The sequence below is a fragment of the Xylaria bambusicola genome, assembly GCF_022495145.1.
Source record: "Xylaria bambusicola strain CBS 139988 unplaced genomic scaffold F5B22scaffold_20, whole genome shotgun sequence".
Taxonomy (NCBI): domain Eukaryota; kingdom Fungi; phylum Ascomycota; class Sordariomycetes; order Xylariales; family Xylariaceae; genus Xylaria; species Xylaria bambusicola.
This window is the reverse complement of record NW_025953573.1, coordinates 302409-325595: the sequence shown is the minus strand read 5'-3', so window position 1 is coordinate 325595 and position 23187 is coordinate 302409. Positions and strand designations below refer to the sequence as shown.

General features: G+C 45.3%; 8 protein-coding genes across 8 annotated transcripts; 4 read left to right on the top strand and 4 right to left on the bottom strand.

The window, feature by feature from the left end:
- Nucleotides 1–471: 471 nt before the first annotated feature.
- Nucleotides 472–4932, top strand: F5B22DRAFT_636336 (leucyl-tRNA synthetase; the record flags this gene model as incomplete). Its single annotated transcript, XM_047977273.1, has 11 exons — nt 472–525; nt 674–813; nt 963–1128; nt 1281–1493; nt 1549–1812; nt 1908–2087; nt 2188–3414; nt 3590–3690; nt 3860–4229; nt 4301–4456; nt 4510–4932. The coding sequence occupies 11 exons, from the start codon at nt 472–474 to the stop codon at nt 4930–4932; spliced, it is 3294 nt and encodes a 1097-aa protein (XP_047830892.1).
- Nucleotides 4933–6123: 1191 nt separating this feature from the next.
- Nucleotides 6124–7652, bottom strand: F5B22DRAFT_180797 (beta-lactamase-like protein). The gene is made up of 2 exons (XM_047969408.1): nt 6306–7652; nt 6124–6239 (listed from the first exon to the last, which is right to left on the bottom strand). The coding sequence occupies exon 1, from the start codon at nt 7549–7551 to the stop codon at nt 6409–6411; it is 1143 nt and encodes a 380-aa protein (XP_047830891.1). The 5' UTR covers nt 7552–7652; the 3' UTR covers nt 6124–6239; nt 6306–6408.
- A 737-nt stretch (nt 7653–8389) lies between these two features.
- Nucleotides 8390–9888, bottom strand: F5B22DRAFT_606490 (uncharacterized protein). The gene is made up of 2 exons (XM_047974926.1): nt 9494–9888; nt 8390–9429 (listed from the first exon to the last, which is right to left on the bottom strand). Exon 2 carries the CDS (start codon nt 9353–9355, stop codon nt 8885–8887), a length of 471 nt encoding a protein of 156 aa, XP_047830890.1. The 5' UTR covers nt 9356–9429; nt 9494–9888; the 3' UTR covers nt 8390–8884.
- Nucleotides 9889–10096: 208 nt separating this feature from the next.
- Nucleotides 10097–12200, top strand: F5B22DRAFT_606489 (uncharacterized protein). Its single transcript, XM_047974925.1, has 6 exons — nt 10097–10198; nt 10265–10437; nt 10509–10723; nt 10785–11136; nt 11220–11307; nt 11380–12200. Exons 2-6 carry the CDS (start codon nt 10270–10272, stop codon nt 11736–11738), a joined length of 1182 nt encoding a protein of 393 aa, XP_047830889.1. The 5' UTR covers nt 10097–10198; nt 10265–10269; the 3' UTR covers nt 11739–12200.
- A 1576-nt stretch (nt 12201–13776) lies between these two features.
- F5B22DRAFT_180565 (uncharacterized protein) lies at nt 13777–14988 on the top strand. Its single transcript, XM_047969407.1, has 3 exons — nt 13777–13857; nt 13911–14191; nt 14322–14988. The coding sequence occupies exons 2-3, from the start codon at nt 13994–13996 to the stop codon at nt 14820–14822; spliced, it is 699 nt and encodes a 232-aa protein (XP_047830888.1). The 5' UTR covers nt 13777–13857; nt 13911–13993; the 3' UTR covers nt 14823–14988.
- A 1310-nt stretch (nt 14989–16298) lies between these two features.
- On the bottom strand, nt 16299–17359 carry F5B22DRAFT_655958 (Aristolochene synthase in complex with 12,13 Difluorofarnesyl diphosphate; the record flags this gene model as incomplete). Its single annotated transcript, XM_047979929.1, has 2 exons — nt 16299–16716; nt 16776–17359. The coding sequence occupies 2 exons, from the start codon at nt 17357–17359 to the stop codon at nt 16299–16301; spliced, it is 1002 nt and encodes a 333-aa protein (XP_047830887.1).
- Nucleotides 17360–17958: 599 nt separating this feature from the next.
- F5B22DRAFT_655956 (putative cytochrome P450) lies at nt 17959–20085 on the top strand (the record flags this gene model as incomplete). Its single annotated transcript, XM_047979928.1, has 6 exons — nt 17959–18271; nt 18393–18544; nt 18728–19391; nt 19457–19581; nt 19679–19806; nt 19876–20085. The coding sequence occupies 6 exons, from the start codon at nt 17959–17961 to the stop codon at nt 20042–20044; spliced, it is 1551 nt and encodes a 516-aa protein (XP_047830886.1). The 3' UTR covers nt 20045–20085.
- Nucleotides 20086–20737: 652 nt separating this feature from the next.
- F5B22DRAFT_655954 (putative cytochrome P450) lies at nt 20738–22711 on the bottom strand (the record flags this gene model as incomplete). Its single annotated transcript, XM_047979927.1, has 6 exons — nt 20738–20952; nt 21010–21170; nt 21248–21623; nt 21686–22197; nt 22379–22507; nt 22565–22711. The coding sequence occupies 6 exons, from the start codon at nt 22709–22711 to the stop codon at nt 20793–20795; spliced, it is 1485 nt and encodes a 494-aa protein (XP_047830885.1). The 3' UTR covers nt 20738–20792.
- Nucleotides 22712–23187: the final 476 nt, after the last annotated feature.

Sequence of the window (23187 nt, the reverse complement as noted above, 5' to 3'; positions counted from 1 at the left end):
GACTACTGATCTTGCGCTAGGATCAGGGTATAGCGCGACAATAGCTCTTTGAGATACTATTATAGACTCATAAGGAAATACTTAGGTAACAACTCACATAGGTACTTCCTACATGATGCTGTACTGTTGGTAGGAGGGATCAGGACCCCTGAAACTAATTTCTCGTCAGTGGCGTATAGATAAGTTGTGGCTTCAGAGTTGAGACAGCACCGCCACAAATTACCCCGCGGTACCTACTAGGTACCCTTAGGGAAGAGCTTGTTTCACAGCTCTGTCACAGGTACGTACCCCTCCGAGGCAGGCACTGCCCCACCATCCATCCCACTTGTTGTCATCGCAGCTTTTTTTTTGAGTCAACATCCGTTCCCTCAGCATCTACGAACCAATCCGACTCGATCTCTGCATCGATCGATTCGACTGTCGACGCCTTCTTTCTTGTCTATTTGCTTGTTTCATTACGCGACCGACAAGATGGCTACAGCAGACCAAACGGCCGCCACCAAGGCTGTTCCCAAGCTGGAAAACGTACGAGGACCGCGCCCCCTTACCCGCTCTTCCTCTACCTCTTGACGTGGCTAGTCATCGGGCTAGCAGACCGATACGGCGATACGTCCTGGAGAAAGAAAGGCCGAGAATACTTAGAGTAACATCGACTGATGCCTTCTCTTATTAGACCGAGAAGCGTGACACCTTGATCGCCGACGAGCTGAGGTTTCAGGCAGAATGGGAAGCCAAGAAGCTCTTCGAGACAAATGCTCCGGCTGCCGGTGAACCGAAGCCTCCCAAGTACTTTGCGACGATGGCCTATCCATGGTATGTATATCACTGTTCGCGAGACCCGGTTTTGGTAGAAATATGTATTGTCTGTCAGAGCTAACTGTTCTCACAGTACGTCGACCCGCAACCCTGTAACATGGCCACCATTACCTGTGTACAACATACCGAAGACGATAAGAAACTAGGCTAACATGCCTTGTTATCCTAGACATGAATGGAACGCTTCATGCCGGTCACGCGTTTACCCTCTCAAAGCTAGAGTTTATGGTTGGATGGGCTAGGATGCAAGGCCAGAAAGTTCTCTTTCCCCAAGGATACCATTGTGGTATGTATCCAAAACCTACTGTGCCGGTTACACGATCTGGAGGTCTTTGAGGAAGATATGTTGCCTTCCAGAGCTAACTACTATTCTAGTATGTGGACTTCTGACAACAAAATGTGGCCACCATGCCTTAGAGAATAAGAGGACGTAGGTGACATAGAACTTGGCTAACAATTGTCAGACCGGTATGCCCATCAAGGCTGCTGCAGACAAACTGAAACGTGAGGTTGAGATGTTCGGCCAGAACTTCGAAAACGTCCCCTCTGCCGAGTTAGAGCAATTGTCTCTCGCTGCCGCGGATCCTAGCGAAGTAACAAAGACCGACATCAGCAAATTTAGTGGCAGTAAGAGTAAGGCCGCGGCCAAGACTGGAAAGGCCAAATATCAGTTTGAGGTTCGCTAACTTGAAGGACGAGCTATTATTTGGTCGTTTGCTAACACAAGGAAAGATCATGCTGTCTCTGGGTTTTCCTGTGACCGAAATTCATAAGTTCGCGGACGCTGGTTATTGGTTGCATGTTTTTCCTCAGCTTTGCGAATCAGATCTCAGACGATTTGGTGCCCGCGTAGACTGGCGCAGATCATTTGTGACGACAGACGCGAACCCTTTCTACGACTCGTTTATACGATGGCAAATGAACAAGCTAAAGGCGCTTAACAAGATCAAATTTGGGAAACGCTTCACCGTATATTCACCCAAGGATGGTCAAGCAGTCAGTTCCCTGGAATCATTTCTCCCTTGTACTTCGGCTTGCTCTGGACTTTATGTTCTCACTCGTTCTGATTATTACTGACTTCAAAGTTCTAGTGTCTTGATCACGATCGGAGTGCTGGCGAGGGAATAACCGTCCAAGAATACGTTGCATTAAAACTCAGGACCCTCGATTGGTGTGATAAGGCTAAGGAGATTATTGGCGACAAGATCCCTTCGGATGCAGACGTGTACTTCATTCCCGCTACTCTCCGCCCCGAGACCATGTACGGACAGGTAAGCATATTAACTGATCGCCTTTCCTTCTGCCCCTGTCGGATAGAATTCCCTAAGCTTTTCTTACTCTTTTATACTATTTCTAACTATATACGAGTAGACATGTTGCTTCGTCGGGCCGACTGTTGACTACGGTATCTTTCGGATATCCAAAGAAGGACATAAGGATGAGTACTTCTTCTGCAGTGAGCGCTCCGCTCGAAACATGGCATTCCAGGGGATCTCTTCACCGTGGGGTGAGTATCATCAGGTGGTAGGCCTTAAAGGTTCAGATGTCATAGGCACTCTGGTACACGCGCCCTTATCGGTTCATGAGAAAGTCAGAATACTGCCAATGGCCACTGTCAAACCAACTAAGGGAACCGGAGTCGTCACTTGCGTTCCTTCTGACAGCCCTGATGATTATGCCACCACTCTAGAGCTCAAGAAAAAGCCCGAGTTCTACGGGATCCAGAAAGAATGGTTACCAGAGGACATTCTACCCATCATTAAAACACCATCTTCAGATTTGATAGCGAAGCATCTGTACGAGACTATGAAGATCAATTCACCAAAAGACCAGAAGCTGGCTGAGGCAAAAGATATCGCCTATAAAGAGGGATTCTATTCCGGCGTCATGGTATTCGGTGAGTTTGCTGGCAAGACCGTTATAGAGGCCAAGCCATTGGTGAAGGCACAGTTGCTGGAGTCTGGACTGGCCTTCAACTACGGTGAGCCAGATGGACTCGTCATCAGTAGATCCGGCGATGAATGCGTCGCGGCATACCTAGACCAATGGTTCTGGACTTATGGCACTGCTGAAAATGGAGGTGATCAACAGTGGTTTGAGGATGCTTTCAACTGCATTGAATCAGACTATACTCGAACTTTCTCCGAAGAAGGCAAAAACTTTATGAAACGCGCATTGCTCTGGTTGGCACAGTGGGCTTGTACCCGGTCTTATGGATTGGGCACTAAGCTACCCTGGGATGACACTCAGCTTGTAGAGTCGTTGTCAGACTCAACGATATATATGGCCTATTACACCGTATGCCATTTCTTGCACAGCGATATCTACGGCAAAGTTCCCGGTTTATCATCCAAGCCTATCTCTCCCTCCCAGATGACCGAGGGTGTCTGGAACTATATCTTCGCCACCGCCGACGACGTGGATAGTGACATACCTCGTTCTGACCTTGACGCCATGAGAAATGAATTCACATATTTCTATCCTTTGGATGTCAGAATCTCTGGAAAGGACTTGATAACCAATCACTTGTTGTTCTTCCTCTACCATCATGTCGCTATTTTCGACAAGCCGTTTTGGCCAAAAGGAATAAGGGCAAATGTATGTTACCCTTGCAGTCCCCTTTTCGCTACTTCCACCTTTCCGCTTATTCGAGGCCCTCTTTGAGATATCGTTTGCCTGTTGAGTGATAAGCATGCCTCAAGAATATACACAACTCCTCGACCATCTCCCGCGTTTCCCTGAAATATCAATTACTGACTACAGCAAATTATAGGGTCATTTGATGCTCAATGGAGAGAAAATGTCAAAAAGTACAGGAAACTTCCTAACTTTAAGAGACGCTATGGAAAAATACGGCTCGGACGCTACAAGAATGTGAGTATTAAGGGCCCATTACTGCTACTCATTTGCGGCTCTTCAAGTGGACCTATGCATTTAGCGGACTTGGGTTTCAATAGCTCCTGTCCTGACAAATTTGTTGCATCATATCACAAAACATGAGAGAAAAGGAGACCCCCCTCACTGACTTATGGTGTTATTAAAGATCTCTAGCGGACGGTGGTGATGGAATTGAGGACGCCAACCTCGAAGAAGCCGTTTGCAACGCTACGATTCTAAGAATTTACGAGCTTCGGAAATGGTTACAAGAGGTCAACAGCGATACTGGACTAAGAACTGGGAAGTATGAAATATGGGAACAGCTGTTCGACAATGAACTTAACATTCTCGTTTCACAAACTCGGTCACATTATGAGGCTACCTCATTCAAGCTTGCCCTCAAGTCGGGCTTTTATGATTTCATCGCAGCTCGAGACTGGTACCGTGACATCACTAAGGCTGTGGGAATCTCTATGCACCATGATATCGTGAGGCGATACACCGAGCTTCAAGCTCTACTTCTTGCTCCAATGCAAGTTACCCCCTACTTTTACTCTTCTGAAGTTATATCATGCTAACAAATAGCAGAGCTCCCCATTTCTGCGAGTTTATCTGGAGAGATGTGCTTAAGCACGAATCTAGTATTCACAACGCATTGTTCCCTGAAGTGCCACCAGCTGATGCTTCACTGTCGGCAATATTCAGCTATGTGCGAAGCGTCACATCAAATATTACAGCTGCTGAGGGTCTTCAAATGAAAAAGGTTTGATTCATGCGGCATGTTTGGGAAAGTAGCATGTGCTAACTCAATTACAGCTTTCCAAAGGCAAAACCACAAGCTATGATCCGAAGGAGCCCAAGCGACTGATAATCTCCGTCGCCAAATCTTATCCTGAATGGCAAGAAAAGACTATTGACCTGTTGGCTAAGCAGTACGAAAGCACTGGGGCTGTCGACGTCAAGGAACTGACAAAACAGATTGACAAGAAGGACATGAAGAAGGTGATGCCATTCGTCCAGGCCCTCAAGAAGCGTATAGATTCGGGTGAGAAGGCGGAAGATGTTTTCTCGCGTCGTTTGCCTTTTGATGAAGCAGAGACACTACAAGCTATGGTTCCGAGCTTGATGCAAACGATCCCAAAGCTCGAGGCTGTGGAAATCGCGATGGTCGAAGGTGAAAGTGAAGGGAAGGCGGCAACACCTGGGACTCCTGTCTTCACCTTTGAGAACATTAAATAGATGTAGCCCAAACTTTGCGATAAATGAATCTATCAGCAGGAACACACAAGCCTAGTCAGTGTGCCTGAAGACTCTAAGCAAGTCTTTTTAAGACTAAAGTGCATCTAGTACTTAATGTGTCTCATGGGGCCAATGGTGATTGGGCTAGGCGGCAGCTTAAAGGTCTAGACATATAATTACCACCCTTCCTGTTCATAGTGATAACAATGCTGACAAATTCTATTGGCAATCTTCTATTGCTAGCATGCGCCACCAACGATCGCTGAAATAGATCGGAGGGGAACATGAGCTTCTGGGGTGGGGGGCCAGTTGACCCTGAAAAAGGAGGCTCTGCCATATAGTTGGTTATGATGGGCTATGAATCGGGCGTCGGATAACGCCAGCCACCTACTTCATAACAAGGCTCCCACTTCACCACCCCTCTCTCCCAAACATTTACCATGCATAATAAAGCAAAAGGCGCGTACTCCGTTGAATGTGGTGCTACTCTGCCGCCCCAATAACGCCTTGGCACTGGAACCTATTAGGTATAAAGACTGGCGTGGAATGGTTATAACAAGTGTTAATATTGGCCACCGGTCTGGTATTTTCAAGTTTCCATTACACTAATTGAGAATGAGTCGTAGACATTGATATCATTTAAAATTAACCCTTTTAGGCGATTAGGATCCGACCGAAGTGTAAGGCGAACTGTATGTTTAGCTAGTACAACTTGTACGCGTGTAGCAGAGCATTTCAACACCATTTAGCCGTAAACTAGAAGAGGGAATTAGTATATAGTAAATTACATGACGTTACGTCGAAAAGTGCCTATGCCGTTGACGCTATGCATTATCACCTCGGCGACATGGCAGAAGCCGAGTAAAGGGCCAATATGGACCTTAAACTCTACAACGCTAAAACTTTCATAGACATTGGTTCCACCAGACTCTTGAAAGGGCAGAGCGGACCAATTGGCCTCACAAACCTCTTTGTCGGGCTCCATACCATCTCTCCAGAGTCATTCAGCTACAAGGAAAGAAGAAGAAGCCAAAGGTGGATGAAAACAGGATAAGAGAAGCGGGGTTAATGGAGGCGAGGGGCAAGGAAACACTCCAAAGACTATTAAATTGCTATTTACCTGAATATCTCAGCAAGGTAGATGGCGAGTTAGCTCAATTTGATCACCTCCAGGCAACCTTTCGGGGTAGATGGACAGGTAGAACACTTTTGAGTTGCATTCCCATAATGGTAGGAGGAACCGGCTGACTGTCTAATCGCAGCGGTGTGTATACACTGAACGCGGAAGTAAAAGACTCGCGACATAACTATGTATCAGTATTAATGTTTGTTCATTAGGATTTCAATTTCATATTTCCCCTAAAACTCCTTACTGATTTTTTTTGGCATCGTAGAGATAATCTCAGCTCATGATATCATGACATCCCTGAACGTGAACGACCTCATCAATCGTTATAGCCATCATTTGTGAGAACTCTATTCCTTTCCAGTGGAAATAGGCCTAAAGTCACCGAAAATCTCCCTAGGGATATTCTCATCTTGACCAACGGCTTTAGCAAAGTCAGCCAACCACGCCCATCTCGTTTTCTGCACCCAACCTTTCTCCATGAAAGAGTTTGCTGTCTTGGGGAAGAGATCAACTGTCTTTTGAATCCCTGCATCGTGTGCGGCGATAATGAAAACGTTTTCATGAGCGTCAATTTCTTGGAGCTTCTTGATCGTCTCTAGCATCGTAGGGACATCTAGGTGATAACTCCATGACTTCCGGCTTGGCTCATAAAAGGGGGCTTCCTTGCCATCAAGGAGGAGCTTATGGAAGATCTCCCCGGGACATGGCGCAGGAGAGGCTACGTCAAATGGATTGGGGGATATAGAGTCTGGGAGCGGATGCCAGTGGTGGGGACGTAGTTCACCGCCGTGATGTACAGCGTCGCCGCCCAGCAGGATGAAACTGTCTGGATTACTCGTGACTCGAGCAAGAGCAGAGATGTGGCCGACACAATGCCCCGGTGCGTCAAGAAGATAAAAGGATCCGTCTTCGAAGTAATCAATAGCAGTGAGCCCGCCGATCTTGAGGCTTGAATTTTCGAAATCCAGTTCTTGCACCTCGTGGCCTGCGACGTCAGACTCGTTGAAGTGGGCCGCTGGGTTGGTGGGATAGCCGGGGAACACGGCCTTCTTGGTGCCGGGTCCGACAATGATTTTTGTACCTTGCTCAAGCGTCGAGACATCGCCGATATGATCAAAATGCGTGTGGGACCATATCACGCCTTCGATGTTCGTCGTGTCCACGCCATGCTTGTCCAGGACCGTTCTGACGTCTGTTGGCACAACTGGCGTTGCTCCAGTGCCGAGTAAAAATTCAAGGAATTGCTTCGGCCAATTCTTCCAGTCCTTCTTCATCGCAAGATCGAAAAGTAGAGACCGATGTTTGGAAGGATGTTGAACCAGGAATGCAAAGCACGGTCCGCCTAGCCATTCATGTCCCGGGATGTTCGGCTCTAATAAGGAGCTGGCCGGCAATCCTGCAAAGGTCGCACCTGTGTCTATGATCGATACGTTGACGATCGATGTTGAAGGGGGAATATTGAGATCGACGGGTGCTGCCATGGTGTACATTGATTGAGCGATATTGATAGAGACGGGTGAGTGATTGTTCACTGGATGATTAGCTTGAGGGGAGTAGCGGTTTCATATATATACTCGAACTTTCGGTCGCATTGCCCATGTTGCGAACGGCATCTTCCGGTCATATATCTATGTCATCAGTCCAGGTAAATGACATAGGTATAAGATACAAGTCACCCCCCCTTTAGTGATAATGGCTCTCGGGAAAGACGTGACGTGGAAAGTAACTGTAGGTGGTAATCTCCACATCACACGCCAGTGCGCCAATACTGGCTGCGCTAACAGCAAGACTCCGATGCTCACGCACTTCAACTACTTTCTAGATAATAGCAAGACACATTTGGGTTTGAATTTCTTTCCGATGTACGGCGCTATTGTGGCTCTCATGTAAGGACCTTTGTGCTCACTTAACTCCAAAGTAATTACTCAACGAAATAGTGCGCCGTTCCCGGGGAAATGATACTGACATCATGCATTCTAGACTCTAATGATTGATGGCGCATCGCTGTGTTACTGATGCTTTAAGGGAGGCGTTTGTGAACGATGTGATGGCCGGTATCACCGCATCGCAAGTGGGGATGATGCACTGGGGATACGTGGGTATCGGTTCACAGATGCCCCCGTGGACATGCTTCCCCTCTTGGTTCCCCTCTTGACTCCCCTCTTGATATGAACTGATTGTTCGAGTTCAGTAATCAACATGGCCAATTGCAATTCACCTGCTCCAAATCACCTTGTCACATAACGAATCACTATTTGTAAGCTGACTCCAGCCAAGTTTATGATAAGCCGGAATTGGGTACACTATGTTCGTAGGTAGTAGACATTCTGATCATCAAACCTTAAATATAGAGATAACACGAAGAATATTTCGGATGTATTGGCTTTATCGCCGAATCATGGAAGATGAAATTCTCCGTTCAACTCTCAGGCTAAGGAATGTAACAGTACACAAAAAAATACGGTAAGCTTCGTCAATCAAAAGATATTCATATTTATGCAATAGTAATGTACATATTACTGATGCGTGTCTGGTTTGCATTTGGCGACCCAGGAGCAAAATAGAGGGTTTGATATCATGTGTAATTACAGGGATGGGCTTGTCAAAGCACCAACCGGTGGTGTAGACCAGTTTGACAAACTGATACGCAAGGGACCATCATGAGGTATCAATTCGGTATATTGAAGCTAAATGATAGGCTGATATTGAATGACTCAACGAGACTATGAAAATCAGTTTTGAAATTTGTAACGCCGCAGTTATGTACTACCCGCTTCCAGTTTCAGCTCCTTGCCCCTTGATATGAAAATTCGGCGTGTCTCTTCATTCCTTGCCTGCGGATAACTCTGCTGGAAGACTCTGCATCTCGTGAGCTACAAACGATGCATCCTGCGATGCAGCCTTCACTTGATCAGAATGATTTTCTTGAGTTCCAGGTTGGTTGGTTGTTCCATTTCCGTGCTTCTGCATCGAACGATGGATCAGAATTAAAGAAATTAAGATAACTACGAGACCAGCCGGCCCAACGCCAACTCCAATTCCAACTTTGACGCTTGTACTGAGCCCGTGGGGGTTGGGACTGGTTGTTGAAGTCTCACTAGCGATTCCGATCGGGTTGGATGTAGTGCTCATCGTGAACAATGATGTGGCAGAAAACTGAGCTGACAAGACCGTATGTGTCGAATGAGGTTGAGAATCAGACCTTTCGGATATATTGAAGAAATATGAAGCGATAGACACAGGGTCAACGTCAACGTCGTCTTCAGATGTTGAAGTGAGCCATAGGAAGAACATGTTAGAAGCAGACAGGTCAAATTGGTAAAGCTGGACCTGCCAGTCAAATTATGTTACCGCGCCATCTTCGGTACCTTATCAAGCAATTCAGTCAGCAGCCCGTTCAAAGTAAACATGTGTATGATTTCCAGAACTCACTGAAAATGCTGGGGCCTCGAGTCGCAGCATTTTGTCCGCGAGTCTGTTGCCACAATTTGATTTCATAGCTGGGGTAAATAGTCGTAAACTTGATCGTCTGCGTGGATCCCAAAGAATAAACTGGATTTTTTGAGTAATCGTGAGTTCCCTCGACCGCATCGGGAGGATTGAAGAATTGTCCTGCATAATGTTTAGCAACGACCGATACGAACGGCATCAACGTGAGCGACTGGAGTAATTTCATCCATTGTAGCGCGTTATCGCATATTGCTGAAATGAATCAGCTCAGAACAATAATTTAAATGGTTTTTCACATCAATCTAAAAAGTCTTCTCCTTTTTCTACAAGCTCATAAGCTATATCACAATTGTGTTGTTTGCCCTTCTGAATAGAGGAAAAGACAGGGGTAAGACGGACCCCTGTATGTCTCTGTTAGCAAGCAAGCAAATTAGCATTCATTCGCCATTGTAGTAATTTTGCCCCTAATTTGCTCCCCAGTCCTCTATGAATCTAGTGATGCCATTGGCCCAATATGAAAATTGTTAGTTCTGCCATTACACCTTGCATACCAACAATTAGTGATTGTTTCATGTTGGCTGAAATGTTTATCTACTTCAATTAAGTTGCGATGTGGCTCATAACAAGAGAAAGAAAGTCGTGATACTGGTTTCTTCATCCAGTGCTAAGTATATTAATTATCCTTTCGTTCGTTTCGTTCCTACCTGTATAATTAGTAATAACATATACTACATTGTCTGACCTTTCACGCAGCGCCAATGATACGCCGGCCTTCGTCCCCGGTTCTTCTAGTTGTGGGAACTGTCCTTACACTACTGTTCATTTGGCGTTGGGCATACATCCCCAGCGGCCTACATGTGGGCGCAAGTAGGCAGACACGGTTTTCGAGGGTGCACACCCAAGACATCTATAATAGAACGCTAGGGGTATGTATCAGAATGATCTCTTGTAGCTTTTCTCAGTCTGTTATGACCCAGCTGACTGAAATATTTTGCAGTTCGAGAAGATATTTGTCGTGAGCTTACCCTCACGAACCGATCGTCGCGATGGCATGAGCCTCGTGGCTGCGCTTAGCGATATCGATTTTGAGTTTATTGATGGCGTGGATGGTGCCTCTATACCTGACAAGGCTTTGCCGGAATATTCCGCTATCGGCCGCCTTGATAATCCGAGTATTGGTGCTTGGCGTGGTCATCTCAATGCTATTCAAGAGTGAGTACTATTTAACCAAATTTCTTTAGATTCCCCACGAGACTCAAGCCTTCCCTTGCAGGATCGTGCGACGAAACTTGTCTTCGGCTTTAATTCTTGAAGATAACGCAGATTGGGATGTGAGGCTACGCGACCAACTACACAACTTTGCCTTATCTTCGCATGCCCTGACCCAGCCACTGGCTGATGCGATCAGCTCTATATACGCCGACTTCACCTATCCTCGGAATCCCGAGACAACATTGACCTCTACACCTGATTTAGCATTTGAGAATCTTCCGGTAACCATACTACCCCAGAGCTCTCCTTACGGGGATGAATGGGATGTTCTCTGGCTCGGCCATTGTGGGATGCATTTCCCCTTCACCAGTGGCCAAACGATACCGAAGGGACGAGTTGTGCAAACAGATAAGGTTAGCACTGATGGGATAGTTCATTGTAATGAACTACACATATCGTACATTGGAAGCAAGTATTGACCACTCCGCATATCTAGACAGTACCTCAGCAGCAACATCTCTGGACAGTGTCCGACACCAATGATTTGAAATATCAATACCCAAATCACACAAGGGTAACTCACCGTAAGCGCTCATATCTAACAAGTACAGCCTAACTTACTTGACAATACTATGCTTACTCGTGAGAATTTGAAGATGCCCAAGATGGCATCTGCTCTTTAGGCTACGCTATCAATAGACGGTCAGCTCGGCAGCTTCTCTACGAAGCTGGCCTGAAACGTGTCACTGCCGCATTTGATATCATGCTGAGGTGGTTTTGCGAAGGAACTGGTACTCCAAACCGGGGATATCACAACTGTTTAACTACTCAGCCATCTCTTTTTCAGATCCACCTGCCAGAGGGTCCTAAGAAGCACAACAGCGATATCTCGGACCATGGGGAAGGTCACCAAGAAAAGAAGACAGAAGTGATAAGATGGAGCGTAAAGATGAATGCAGAGGTGCTAATAAACGAGGGAACGGACTTTGTAGATCAGTACCCCGATGTCGATTGATTTCTTTGCTATTAAGATTTGTATCATTATCATTTCTTATTCATCCTATGTATGACACCGTTGTTGAATGAAATTAACTGTGTTGAGACCTTAGGTTCGCTTATGGCTTTTATCTAGAGTGTTATCTTAGCGCCGAGATCATCCCTATGTGCTGAACAATAATTAAAGGGAGAAAGAATGAAGAACCTTGTGACATGAATGTAGTAATCATTGCATTCAATCTGCTTTAGGCCTTAAATTCATGCAGACTGCTAGTTACGCTGAAAGCTAATTTGACAGATTGCCAGAGTTTTTCTATGAGAGTTAAATGCAGGAAAAGAACATCTATTGCCGGCATTTGTCACCGAACCTAAAGTTTCGTATATAGTAAGGGTGCAAATACTAGTGAGGTACTTGGCTTCTTCCAGTGTTATATGGTTATTCACTTTTGGCTCATCTTCTCTCTAATCTGTCATACACAACATAATAAAATCATAATTGAAACAACTGATCAGACGTGATGTTTCGTTTCTTTGTAATTATCGCGCATCTGAAGATGCACTCTCTAACCCTGACCTTAGATCTAGCTCGAAATCTATATTTTTGAGACTTAGACTGCTGTGGTGAAATTGCAACGTAACCCTCAATTATGGAGACTCTCAATACCTTGATTTGGGTCTCGATAGTCAAATGACGGGTCAGCAATAGCTTCCTAGATATCAGGTACTAGTCCTTCTGCCTAAGCATGAGCCTAATACTTTCCATCGTCTGTTTCACCATCGCAGTTCTCTCACGACGATAGTCTTGTGGGTTTCCGATTTCCTTTTGTTTGAACATAAAGTCTAAAATGGCGGATGCGTATGAAGTGTCCAATATCCCACGCCTCTGTGAGGGGCAATCAGATGTGATCTTTGGTGACTCGGATATCACATTGATGCCTAGTGTCTCCTCAATCCTCGTGAGCATCTTGCAATTGAGATTTATGAGTATATCCATTTGTAGATCTTGGTGTTCGTTGAGATAAAATCCACCAATGTGCAATTCCGGTAGATTAAGAAGTACAAATTGCCCAGGCTGCTTTTCATGTGTAAGCAGGGATTGATAGATCCTATAGAAAATTGTTTCATAGGTCTGTAGGAGCATTGTGTAGCAGGTAAGGATTATGAGCGTCATCGGCATGTAGACACGTGTTTCATTCAGGGACGAGTTCAAAAGTCCCATCATGTTGCCAGTAGGCTGTGTGGTGGAATCTTGAGTAATTGTACCGGCTTGGCGATCCGAATGGAAATGAGGATGCTCATTTTCCTCGCGGTACTCTGAATATGAACTTTCAGATCCCTCATAGAAGTAATGTTCTGGCCTTAGGCCTTGGAGAAACTCTAGGAATATTTGTGAGCTCTCTAACACGCTCCCGATCGGACCTTTAGGTCCTATCGACTCGCTTCCATTGCTCAGGCCGAATGGTTTCTTTTAGTGCATTACGACTAGTTTTGGAAGAATGTTTAAAAGATGACTATAGGCACTTGTTCCAACATTACCGCCATAGGAAATTGGTCCATTATCTTAACTAACTTTACGTATCGAAGATCAATCTAAAAACCCGCACCCAGTCCATGATGCTTGCTTTGTGATAATTAGTAGGAACAATTGAGGATGTTTCCATTCCCTGACATACTGCTACTACATCAACTCACCAGCTACTGGCCATCCCTAGCTAAGAGGGATAGGGCTATCATGGTTAGCAAACATCGTGTATCGGTACGTACCAAGCTCGTCGTGCAGTGGTATAGGTCTCTAAATTTCTTGATAAGGTCATTGCGCTACCTCTGAATCTTATATCTCTATTATATATTGTGATGACAGCGTTCTGTATACTCTACAAGACTGAAAAGTAACCGGTTTCGTCGCTTTCTTCCAGGGATAAATACCAGTGGGTAACTGGGTTCTATATACCTAATATCCCTTACTTCGTGGATACCAAGGAAGCGCTAGCTAGCAAACCTTGACAAGCCAGTCACCTGGTTGTTCGTAAATAAAATTGTAGCCATGCCTTGAATGAGTCCACGCCGCGACCTTTTTCTTTCTCATTTCCCCCCAAAGTTTCCCAGTTTGAGAACGGCCAACCTCATATAGCGTACAGGTAAAACCACGTCCTACCTCATGTTTACCTACTTGCTAACATTATTTACCAAGGCTTTCCTTACTATTGAAAGCAGAAAAATATATCACACATTTCAACATCTGTTTAACTCCTTCAGAACACGTAGCAAGAAAAGATGCCAGGAGGTATCTTAGCCATCAAGCGATACCCGGGTGGTACCGAAAAAGAAATATCGAAAGTGGCAGATTGGCTGAGGGGCTCCGAGGCTCTATATTCTGAACCCACAGACACAGCGCCCATGTATTGCACCAACAAACAACGGTTGGATCGCGTGTCTGATAATCTTTTGGAGATGTTCATTAGCGCGATGTCGGTATGGTTGATCGTTCATAAATTTTCAATTTTCTATTTCTACTTATTGATTGAACGGAATTCTGTATTATTCTCGTCGTTCTCGTAAACTTGGCTAACTCTGGAGGTTCGATCCTGTCCTGATTTTGTAGTTTCCGCCGCATGAGACCATCATCGGCGCTATCCGTTTCGAAGAACACTTTCGGATCGTAATTCCAAAGGGATGGCAAGCAGACCTCATCCCTGTACATAGGGATGGAGAGGTCAAGGTTGTTGATCAAGCGTTTCTCGATCAAACGGATGTTGGTCAAACGGATGTTGGTCAAACGGATGTTGGTCAAACGGATGTTGGTCAAACGGATGTTGGTCAAACGGATGTTGGTCAAACGGATATTGGTCAAACGGATGTTGGTCAAACGGATGTTGGTCAAACGGATGTTGATCAAGCGTTTCTCGATCAAACGGATGTTGGTCAAACGGATATTGGTGAAAAGATCGACTCGGAGCATTATGCTCGATTGGGTAGCGACGCCAATGTAAAGATATTGGGCAGCTTTTTTGGCTTACTATTTATGTACCGCTTCGGCAGGGAGGGACAGCTAAGCCTTGGACAACGCATTAGTGGCTTTTTAGGGAGGGTATTTCATCAATGATGAAAAAAGGTCTGATGTTTTGTTGTGAAACTGTTCTATGGAGAGACAGCTTCAACTAGACACTCTTAGTCAATAATCTGTCATAATTCGAATATTATGTGAGCACGGGGAGATAGCTAGTTAGGTTATCCTTCTTCATTCAATGTTACCACGCGTATTTTATCGGTGGATATATCTAACCATATGGTAAATTCGGGAATGTAGACGGCATGCACCTTGGTCGATTATTTCGGGGGTAAAGTATATTTACTAAGGGAATTGGTAATCCGATGAAGCGTATTTGAATTTTGTTGAAAGAGCTAACCGATCAACCAATTCCGTGTTCCAATAAGTAAAGGCGCCATTAGAATTCAGGCTCAAGTATCCATTCCGAAATTCCAGAACCTGGTAACCCAGGTTCTCGGGTGGCTGGTTAAGCCCGCTACATGCTAAGCGTTTATATATCGTATTTTACATTAGGGACACAGGCCTAATTCTGGACATGAGTGCGACAACAGCTAGATCGATATATGCTCGTTGAAAAACGTTATTGCGGAATACCTTTCCAGTCTTCCAGAACATATGCTTAATCCATAGAGACTGTGACTATCCTGTATTACACCTTCTCGTGGAGGTGCGGAGTCAATGGAAGCCAGCGCCACATACAGAAGCGATCAGTAGAGTTGTATTCAGATGACCTGAGGTCTGAGTTCAGACCTATGAGGCTATCCCAGGAGATCTTCCTATTTATAGACGATCTCCGTAATAAGGTTCTACCGCTCCGTATTCACTTCTCCGTGACACATCCCAGCACAGGAAAGGCGACAAGCTGATCAGAATTTGAGAAATTTGAGCTGAAATTCTGCCTGTCAGCATATGTGACGTAAATTAGAGATGAATATTATCAGATTCGACTGCGAAGTTGTCAAGAGCATTCCGTCGGTCAGAGATGAGAATCATTTCAACAAGTCCCCTACAGGAATAGTTAACCATCGCGTTATTCTGCGCTGGGTTCGCGGCATATGCGCCCACCAGATATCTCACCGAGTCGTGTATGTTTCTTTTAACTTATTTATTTATATACTTATAAGTGTACCACCTTACATATTCTACTCATTAAGCGCACTCCCAAGCCTCTGTACTCCCGTAAGATTATGTTATGTAGAATGACTCTTAGGGAAGCTTGTTGTTTTACCAAGATCTCTAACGCAATCTCTCTATAGGCTGAACTATAGTTATCAATGAATGAAATTCGACCCCTAGGGTATGTAACTCGCGACTGGTCTTAATTTGAAAGGCCGATATATATGAATCACCCCAATAATCAGCTGAAGTTATTTATTGTCCGTGTACAAAAATAACGGTGTAGTATATTCAGTATTCTATGCAAGGCGAATCATGAGAAAAATCTATCTGAGTGACGAAAAACGATCACACTTTCCAACCCTACTAGCACCCATATTCCTGAAATCCAATATTGATAGTAGATACTAGCACCTAGACAGCTGAAGGGTTGATATATCTGTCGGTAGAACGGCTCCAGATCTCATTGCCTGACATTTGGTACTCAATCCGTTTCAAATACTCCCTCAGCTCCGGAGTATCCTTTTTGGCAAGTGCTTCTTGCACCAGCCATTCCTGCTCAACTTCCCATTCGCGAGCTAGCTGGTAGAGCACTCGCTTCGCCGAGTCAACTGAAATGTTAGACTCTTCAGCTAGAATCTGAACTGCACTGCACAGAGCTCCACCCTCTTCATGTAATGTGTTAGCTGCATGCACTTCCTTCTCGTAGCTCCAAATATCGTTTACTACGGCCATGTGCCTGCCACAGTTTCTGTCGACTGGCTCTGCGATGGCGAGGTCTTCGGGAGAAAGATGAATTGCGCCAGTGAATCGAATAAGACCACTCAGAACACTACAGATTGAAAATTAGGATATGACTAATATTTGATCAAGAAGATTAGAGATAATTACCCTTTGCCGACATCAGTCTCTCGGTACTCAAGATACTCGCCGAAACTCATCTTCTTAAGTCGTCGCGGGTCGGTTTGGGACTCTAGAAATAGATAGACCGGCATAAGCATCTCGTCGGCTAGTTTCTTATCGCATGCTCTCAGGTCTTGCCACAAGTCGTAAGAGATCCACTCGAAAGGAACGTTGCGGTCAGGCTGGATATCGCCGCGGAAAAGTGAAAACGCCTTCTTGTTGTATGCCTTGCCCTCCTCAAGAGACAGGTGCTCCAAAACATCGTCCATTAAGAAAAGGAGGGTTATAAGGCGGCATGCGAGAACTAGACGGTCATCGAGAGACTTGCAAACATAGAAACAAGTTACGCGAGTCATTCCATCGCCCTCGAACCGTTTGCGGAACTTGGGGCTTGGGAACTCCCAGTGCTCGAGAAAGAAATCGTTCACTTCTCTAATGGTTTTCTCAGTGAGAGGATGACACATAGCAGTCAAGCCACTTGCAGGAATCTGTCGTTTGATGAAAGGTGCGAGGTTTTTGGGACGAACCACGGGGGCTGTCACAGGTCGAGCTGCTTCCACCATGAGAGACATCGTGTAAGGGGTTGGTATGAGATTGAGAGTCGTTTAGCGAGATAGATTGTGAATTGTATGTAAGAACTACTTTGTTCAATTATACTGGACCCTCTTTTCGATGTCGGGGATCATAAGTCGAATCTCTTACTTATGAAGGCACTCCAACAATGCTGACATAACCCTACGCGTAGTAGCTTGCTAGCCTGTTTGGATGCGAGATTCTTTCCAGATGAGGAAGTCGCCGTTTTTGTCTTAGCGGTGTTCCTCAGCATCCTTCTTCTCTGTGCTTAGAAAGTAGCCTTTTAGATATCAGGAATTGACCGAGTCGGTTGTGTCGCTATCCACGCCTGCCCGCCCGGGCTCCCTCCTAAGGAAGTATCCGTGCAATTAGTTATGACAGGTCGCTTGTTTCAGGATTTTGGCACACTTCTCTTTCAGGTGTGATCTCGGAACAGCGACTCGTGTAGGTGCACAAGGGATAGATGCTCTTGGTCCGTTAACATATCATTGTGCGATTAGGTCACATTAAAGCGCAGACAATACTTGCTCCATGCTACATAGGGCAGCGAGCCCCTTTCCTCCTAAATTCGTGTCTTTGCTACGAACAGGCCGTCAAGATGTCACTCAATTACACATCACAAATTACAGGAGATTCACTGGGAGCGAGCATATCGATTGTCTCGACCCCGTATGCTATAAGTTTCATTACTGTCATTCTCGGTCTAGCTTGGGTGTCATGGACGCAATGGTGGAGGAAGCCAAAACTCATTCCCGGTATTCACGTGGTCGGAGGTGATAGCCGGCGAGAAATCATGGCAAGTCGCGAAAGGTTCAGAGTTGCCTCTAGACAGATGGTACTCAGTGGATATGAAGAGACTGGGGGAAAAGACTTCTATTATGTACCATCTCGCGCAGGTGAACGTCTCGTCAGTAAGTTGCTCTCCATATTTCATTTGACCACCATATTTGAACTTTGTCGTTTGTAATCTTAGAATTAGAATATGATCGAGTGGCTGGTGGCTTTGTGCCGTGAACTGATTGACGGCTATAGTGCCAACCCATTTCATAGAGGAGCTCAAATCGGCTGCGATACAAGCAGTCGACTTCACCGGCATTATGATAGATCTCATGGAAGGGCGGTACACTGGCCTAGTTGACAGGAGCAGATTGACCCCAGATACGCTGAAGTTAGGAGTATCCCCAGTAAGTTATCTACCTGCCCTAATGACTGATTCAGTCCTCATCTCCAGGAAAAGAGGATCGCCGTCATACTAGCTGAGGCTTAGCGGCGTAAAGAGCATCCGTTTACTCGAAAGCACCTGCTTGAATGACAATTTCGAGTCATCCCCGTTAGGAAACCAGAACCGTCAGCTGACAGACACATAGAAATTGGGATCTATGTTGCCAGATATCCAAGAGGAAATTGAAGCCGCCTTTCATGACTTGTTCCCTTCTTGCGATGACTGGACTGAGATTGAAATTTTACCCCTTTTCGCGACCATCGTAGGTCGAGCTACATCTCGTATGATGGGAGGCAAGACTTTGAGCAGAGATTCCGAATGGATCAACACAGCAGTCAACTTTACCCATTGCTCCGTTAATGGAGCTCAGAAAATCAAATCTCTCCCGTCCCTCATCAGGCCGATACTGGCACCCTGGATCAAAGAGATTAGAAAAGATGTAAACGGGGCCTACCGGACCAGCGAGCTCTATGCGAAAAAGATTATAGAGCAGCGTTTAAAAGATGGCGAATGGCCTGACGACCTTATAACTCTACTTTACGACAGAGCTAAGCCCAAAGAAAAAGAGTACAAGTTTATGGCCAAGATGCTACTCCAGACAGCTTTTGCTTCTATACATACGAGTACAGCTGCAATGCTTCATTTCATCATGGACCTCTGCGAACATCCGGAGTATATCGACATACTTCGTGACGAGTACAGGGAGTTGATGGATGATAAAGGATACATTGTTCCAGGAGGCATGCTTCGGTTGTCTAAGCTAGACAGCTGTATGAAAGAATCGCAAAGACATTGGCCGGGGACAATTCGTACGTCACTGCTAATGATATAATAGCTGGCATTTGGTAAAACAGAAAGCTAAGAAAGTGAGCAGTTACCTTTGAGAGAATTATGCACAAAGATAGAACCCTATCCAATGGCATGACAGTCCCCGCTGGGCATCGTATCGCAGTTTGTAACGCCGGTGTCAACATGGATCCAAATATCTTCCCAGAACCAGTCAGTTTCCTCCTTGAACCTTGTCATTACTTCCTACTCGTCAAATGGGCCGAATATTTGCTTTCTTCGGCCTTTACTAATTTTAGTCTGTGAACAGGAGAAATTTGACGGACTGCGTTTCCATAGACAACGCCAACAGGATCCCTCTGTTGCAGGGAAGACCCAGTTTGTATCATGTAATCAAACAAGTCTGAATTTTGGTTATGGGAGGCATGCATGCCCTGGGTAAGTTTCCATTTGTCCCGGTTTTACCTATTTCTACAAAAGTTAGAAGCCGCGCTAACACATAAACAGCCGCTTTTTTCTCGCTGATGAATATAAAATCATCATTGTTCGTCTATTGGAAAACTACGAGTTCAAATATCCTGAGGGAAAAGGCAGACCCCCAACACTTGAATGGGAGACGCAGTATGTCGTCAATCCCGCAGCGAAAGTGATGTTCAGGAAACTGAAGACTGCTTGAGTCCCGTGACACTTGGATCACTCGGCCCGAGGGAGGCAGACGCGACATTTTGTCTATCGGTTATTGTCTTCGTCACCGCGGGGAGCATTGCATACGTAACCCTGTATACCAACTGCTCGCTACGCGGTAATTTTCCGACATAGCCGTTGATGCTTGATGTAGTAGCCTAAAGATCTCTATTTGGTCTGGATCTGATTCTTTATCTACACATAGATTATTACCTATAGGCACTACATGTTATAAATCTCCTAATGGGGGAAAAGTAAGACTCTTATTGTTGCGCAACAATCGGAAACTTTGATCGTGTAAGAGTATTCAAACTCCCTTCTCTTGTACACTCTCTTAGACTATTTGCCTATTACGGGTTATAATCTAACATTACGCCTTGTCCCATTGGGTTATCTATATATTCGTATCAAGTAACGAAGGCTCAGTCGTGCTCCCGGATTGGCCCTCTTCAATCGCTACCTCGTATTAAAAAAACACATATTATAAATACAGTCTATGAAGATATGGGCACTTGAACTTGGCTCATGCAAGATTCGTCTCGGATCTAGGGCTCCGTAAGCCATATTTCAGCTTCAATGCATTTGGTGAGGACTTCTGTCATGGGCGAACTTCAGCTACATACAAGAGCCTAGGTTGGTATCTAGTGCAAGCGCTAAGAGCTCCTGGATTCTGCAGCCCAAACCCACTGGTGGTAAGTGGCTCAGTAGTGGGAATGCCATGCAGTCACTCAACCACATTTCTACGATAATCTGTCGTGCGCGCGAATGTGATATGGGGCTTTCGCCCACATGATAAAATGCTTCGACTCCTTTTCCCAGTCCATATCTTTCTCGACCAACTCAACGTCGTATTTAAATAGGATCTTGCTTAGCACTAAAGACATTTGCATGTAGGCAAAGCTAGAGACATGTGGCATTAGTGACAAGACTAAGAGGATGGGAATTAATATATCTGACCTTCTTCCGATGCAAGCTCTGAATCCAAGAGAAAAAGGTTGGCTAGCCTCTTTGACGTCTTTAGAGTCAGGATCGATCCATCTCTCGGGCTGGAACGTATCTGGGTCTTGAAAATACTCCGGGTTGTGCGAGGCTACCCATGTGCAAGTATAAATTTCGCTCTGTTGACGCAGTCATGCGTTACTCATTTAGAACATCTTCAATGAAAGAAAATCTAAGGATACACGACGGTACTCACCCCTTTCGGTACCCAATGCCCGTCAACTTGCAGGCCGGGCGAAATTCGTGGAAAACCATGTGCTCCTGACGGATGATGACGCAGTGCTTCATTAATGACAGCTTGCAAGTACGGTAACTGCTGGGCCGTCACCGCATCTATCTCATCATACGAACTGTACCGTTGGCGAATCTCTTCAGTGAGCTTTTTTGTTACTCTTGGGTCCTTGAGAAGGTAGAACATCGCTGCGCTGAGTGTTGTCGCAGTTGTCTCTCCACCAGCAATTATCAGTGTCGATGCATGAGCTGTCATCTCTTCTAGAGGAACTTGGCCACTTTTCACCTTCTCTGCGATGTTCGTAAAGAAATCCTGTCGAGTAGCTGTGCTTGCAAGGCGCCTATGCTACGTTAGTCATCATATTCCTTGTGGTAGATTCGGAAGAATCATGCTTCTCCTTACTTTGCCACCTTGTCCCTAGAATACTGAGTATGCTTTCTCCTTATTGACATAAGTAGCGAGGGTAATAACCACTTGGAAAATACCGAGAGAATCTGGAAACGACGAAGATTATCCATGAGAACAATCTCACGGACATGTTCCAGGATCATATCTATCCAAAAGTGAGGTTTTCCGGAAGCGATGCATCCAAATGTTTCCCCAAAAGCCATCTCTCCAAACAGGTCAAAACTGCTCATATTGAACCACTCAACCATGTTGATGCCGTTAGGTAAACGCTGGCTTTCGGGTCCAATCTTGGAGACAAAAGCATTAATACAGCGATGCATGATATCTTCTTGGGCAGCTAATGCTTTTGGAGAAAATGCGGCCAGTAGATTTCTCTTCTTCCGACTTTGAACTTTGGGGTCTCTCTCGGTACCAATACATCCCGTCTTGAAACCATTGCCGAAGATGTCGTAGAATTCACTCTTGATGCACTGCTCTCCGCCGGGAGGTGGAAAGCCATAAATATCCTTATCTAGAGTATCAAGCCATGTTAGTATTATCCCGGACGTATACTTAGAATCGCACACAGGTCATGGCGATGACTTTTCTTGATCGAAGCTTCACATACTGTGACAGCAGTCAGCTCTGGACGGTAGAAGATATTTCTACCAATACCGTGTCTCGCAACAGGCACGGTAATGATTTCACTGACCATGATTGAACGGTGCAAAAACTGAGCTCGTTCGGAGACACACGTACGACATTGCCATATTTTTCGTGCTGTTTCCGCAATATTTCATGATGCCGACCGGTAAGTGTCATCCACATCCGCCATAGCTATTGGATTAGCTTAAACATGTTTTTCAGGCAGAATATCGAATATCCTGTTCTTACCAAGGTGCTACGGGCGAGAAAGGGCCCGGGAAATTTGGCAAGTGGGTGAAAATAAAGGTTCCATATCACATTTCCGAGGTGATAGGCAATCATAGAGGTGCCAAGAATGGCTAGCCAGTGCCCCTCGAAACTGGTTGTGAATTCCATCACGAGTCGGCTTTCAAGTAATCTTTGTAGCAGTGAGAATCAATTGAAATTAGATAATTAGATGTTTTGCTAGCTTAGAGAAAATATGAAGTAATAAGCCTAACATGAAGCCTCATTCGAGGTGGTGACGCAACCGAGGATCCAAGGAAGACAGATGGGCAGAGCGATAAGTGCTAGGAACCGAATGATATGCGACCGACCAGGTAAACAATTGAAAAAAAAAAAAAAAAAAAAAAAAAAAAAAAGCGAATAGGATGGCCTGAATCGTGTGTTGTAATTATTTTCCGTAATTATGGCTCACCACGCTTGCTTCCACTTCAGCACTCAGCCCACCGGGCAATTCCCAAACGGGGAACTGCCGGGAGACTACCGGAAGGCCGAGACAACCCTCCCAAAGTTGACGTATTCTGCCACTCCTGGATATCTGACAGACAGAAATGACGCAGACGTATTAGCGAATAACATTCTCTTCGAGG

Coding starts and splice junctions, on each gene's coding strand:
- F5B22DRAFT_180797 (XM_047969408.1), bottom strand. CDS start 7,551: ATGTACACCATGGCAGCACCCGTCGATCTCAATATTCCCCCTTCAACA.
- F5B22DRAFT_606490 (XM_047974926.1), bottom strand. CDS start 9,355: ATGTTCTTCCTATGGCTCACTTCAACATCTGAAGACGACGTTGACGTT.
- F5B22DRAFT_606489 (XM_047974925.1), top strand. CDS start 10,270: ATGATACGCCGGCCTTCGTCCCCGGTTCTTCTAGTTGTGGGAACTGTC. Junction 10,724..10,784: donor CATCTCAATGCTATTCAAGA/GTGAGTACTATT, acceptor CTTCCCTTGCAG/GATCGTGCGACGAAACTTGT. Junction 11,137..11,219: donor GAGTTGTGCAAACAGATAAG/GTTAGCACTGAT, acceptor CCGCATATCTAG/ACAGTACCTCAGCAGCAACA.
- F5B22DRAFT_180565 (XM_047969407.1), top strand. CDS start 13,994: ATGCCAGGAGGTATCTTAGCCATCAAGCGATACCCGGGTGGTACCGAA. Junction 14,192..14,321: donor TGTTCATTAGCGCGATGTCG/GTATGGTTGATC, acceptor CTGATTTTGTAG/TTTCCGCCGCATGAGACCAT.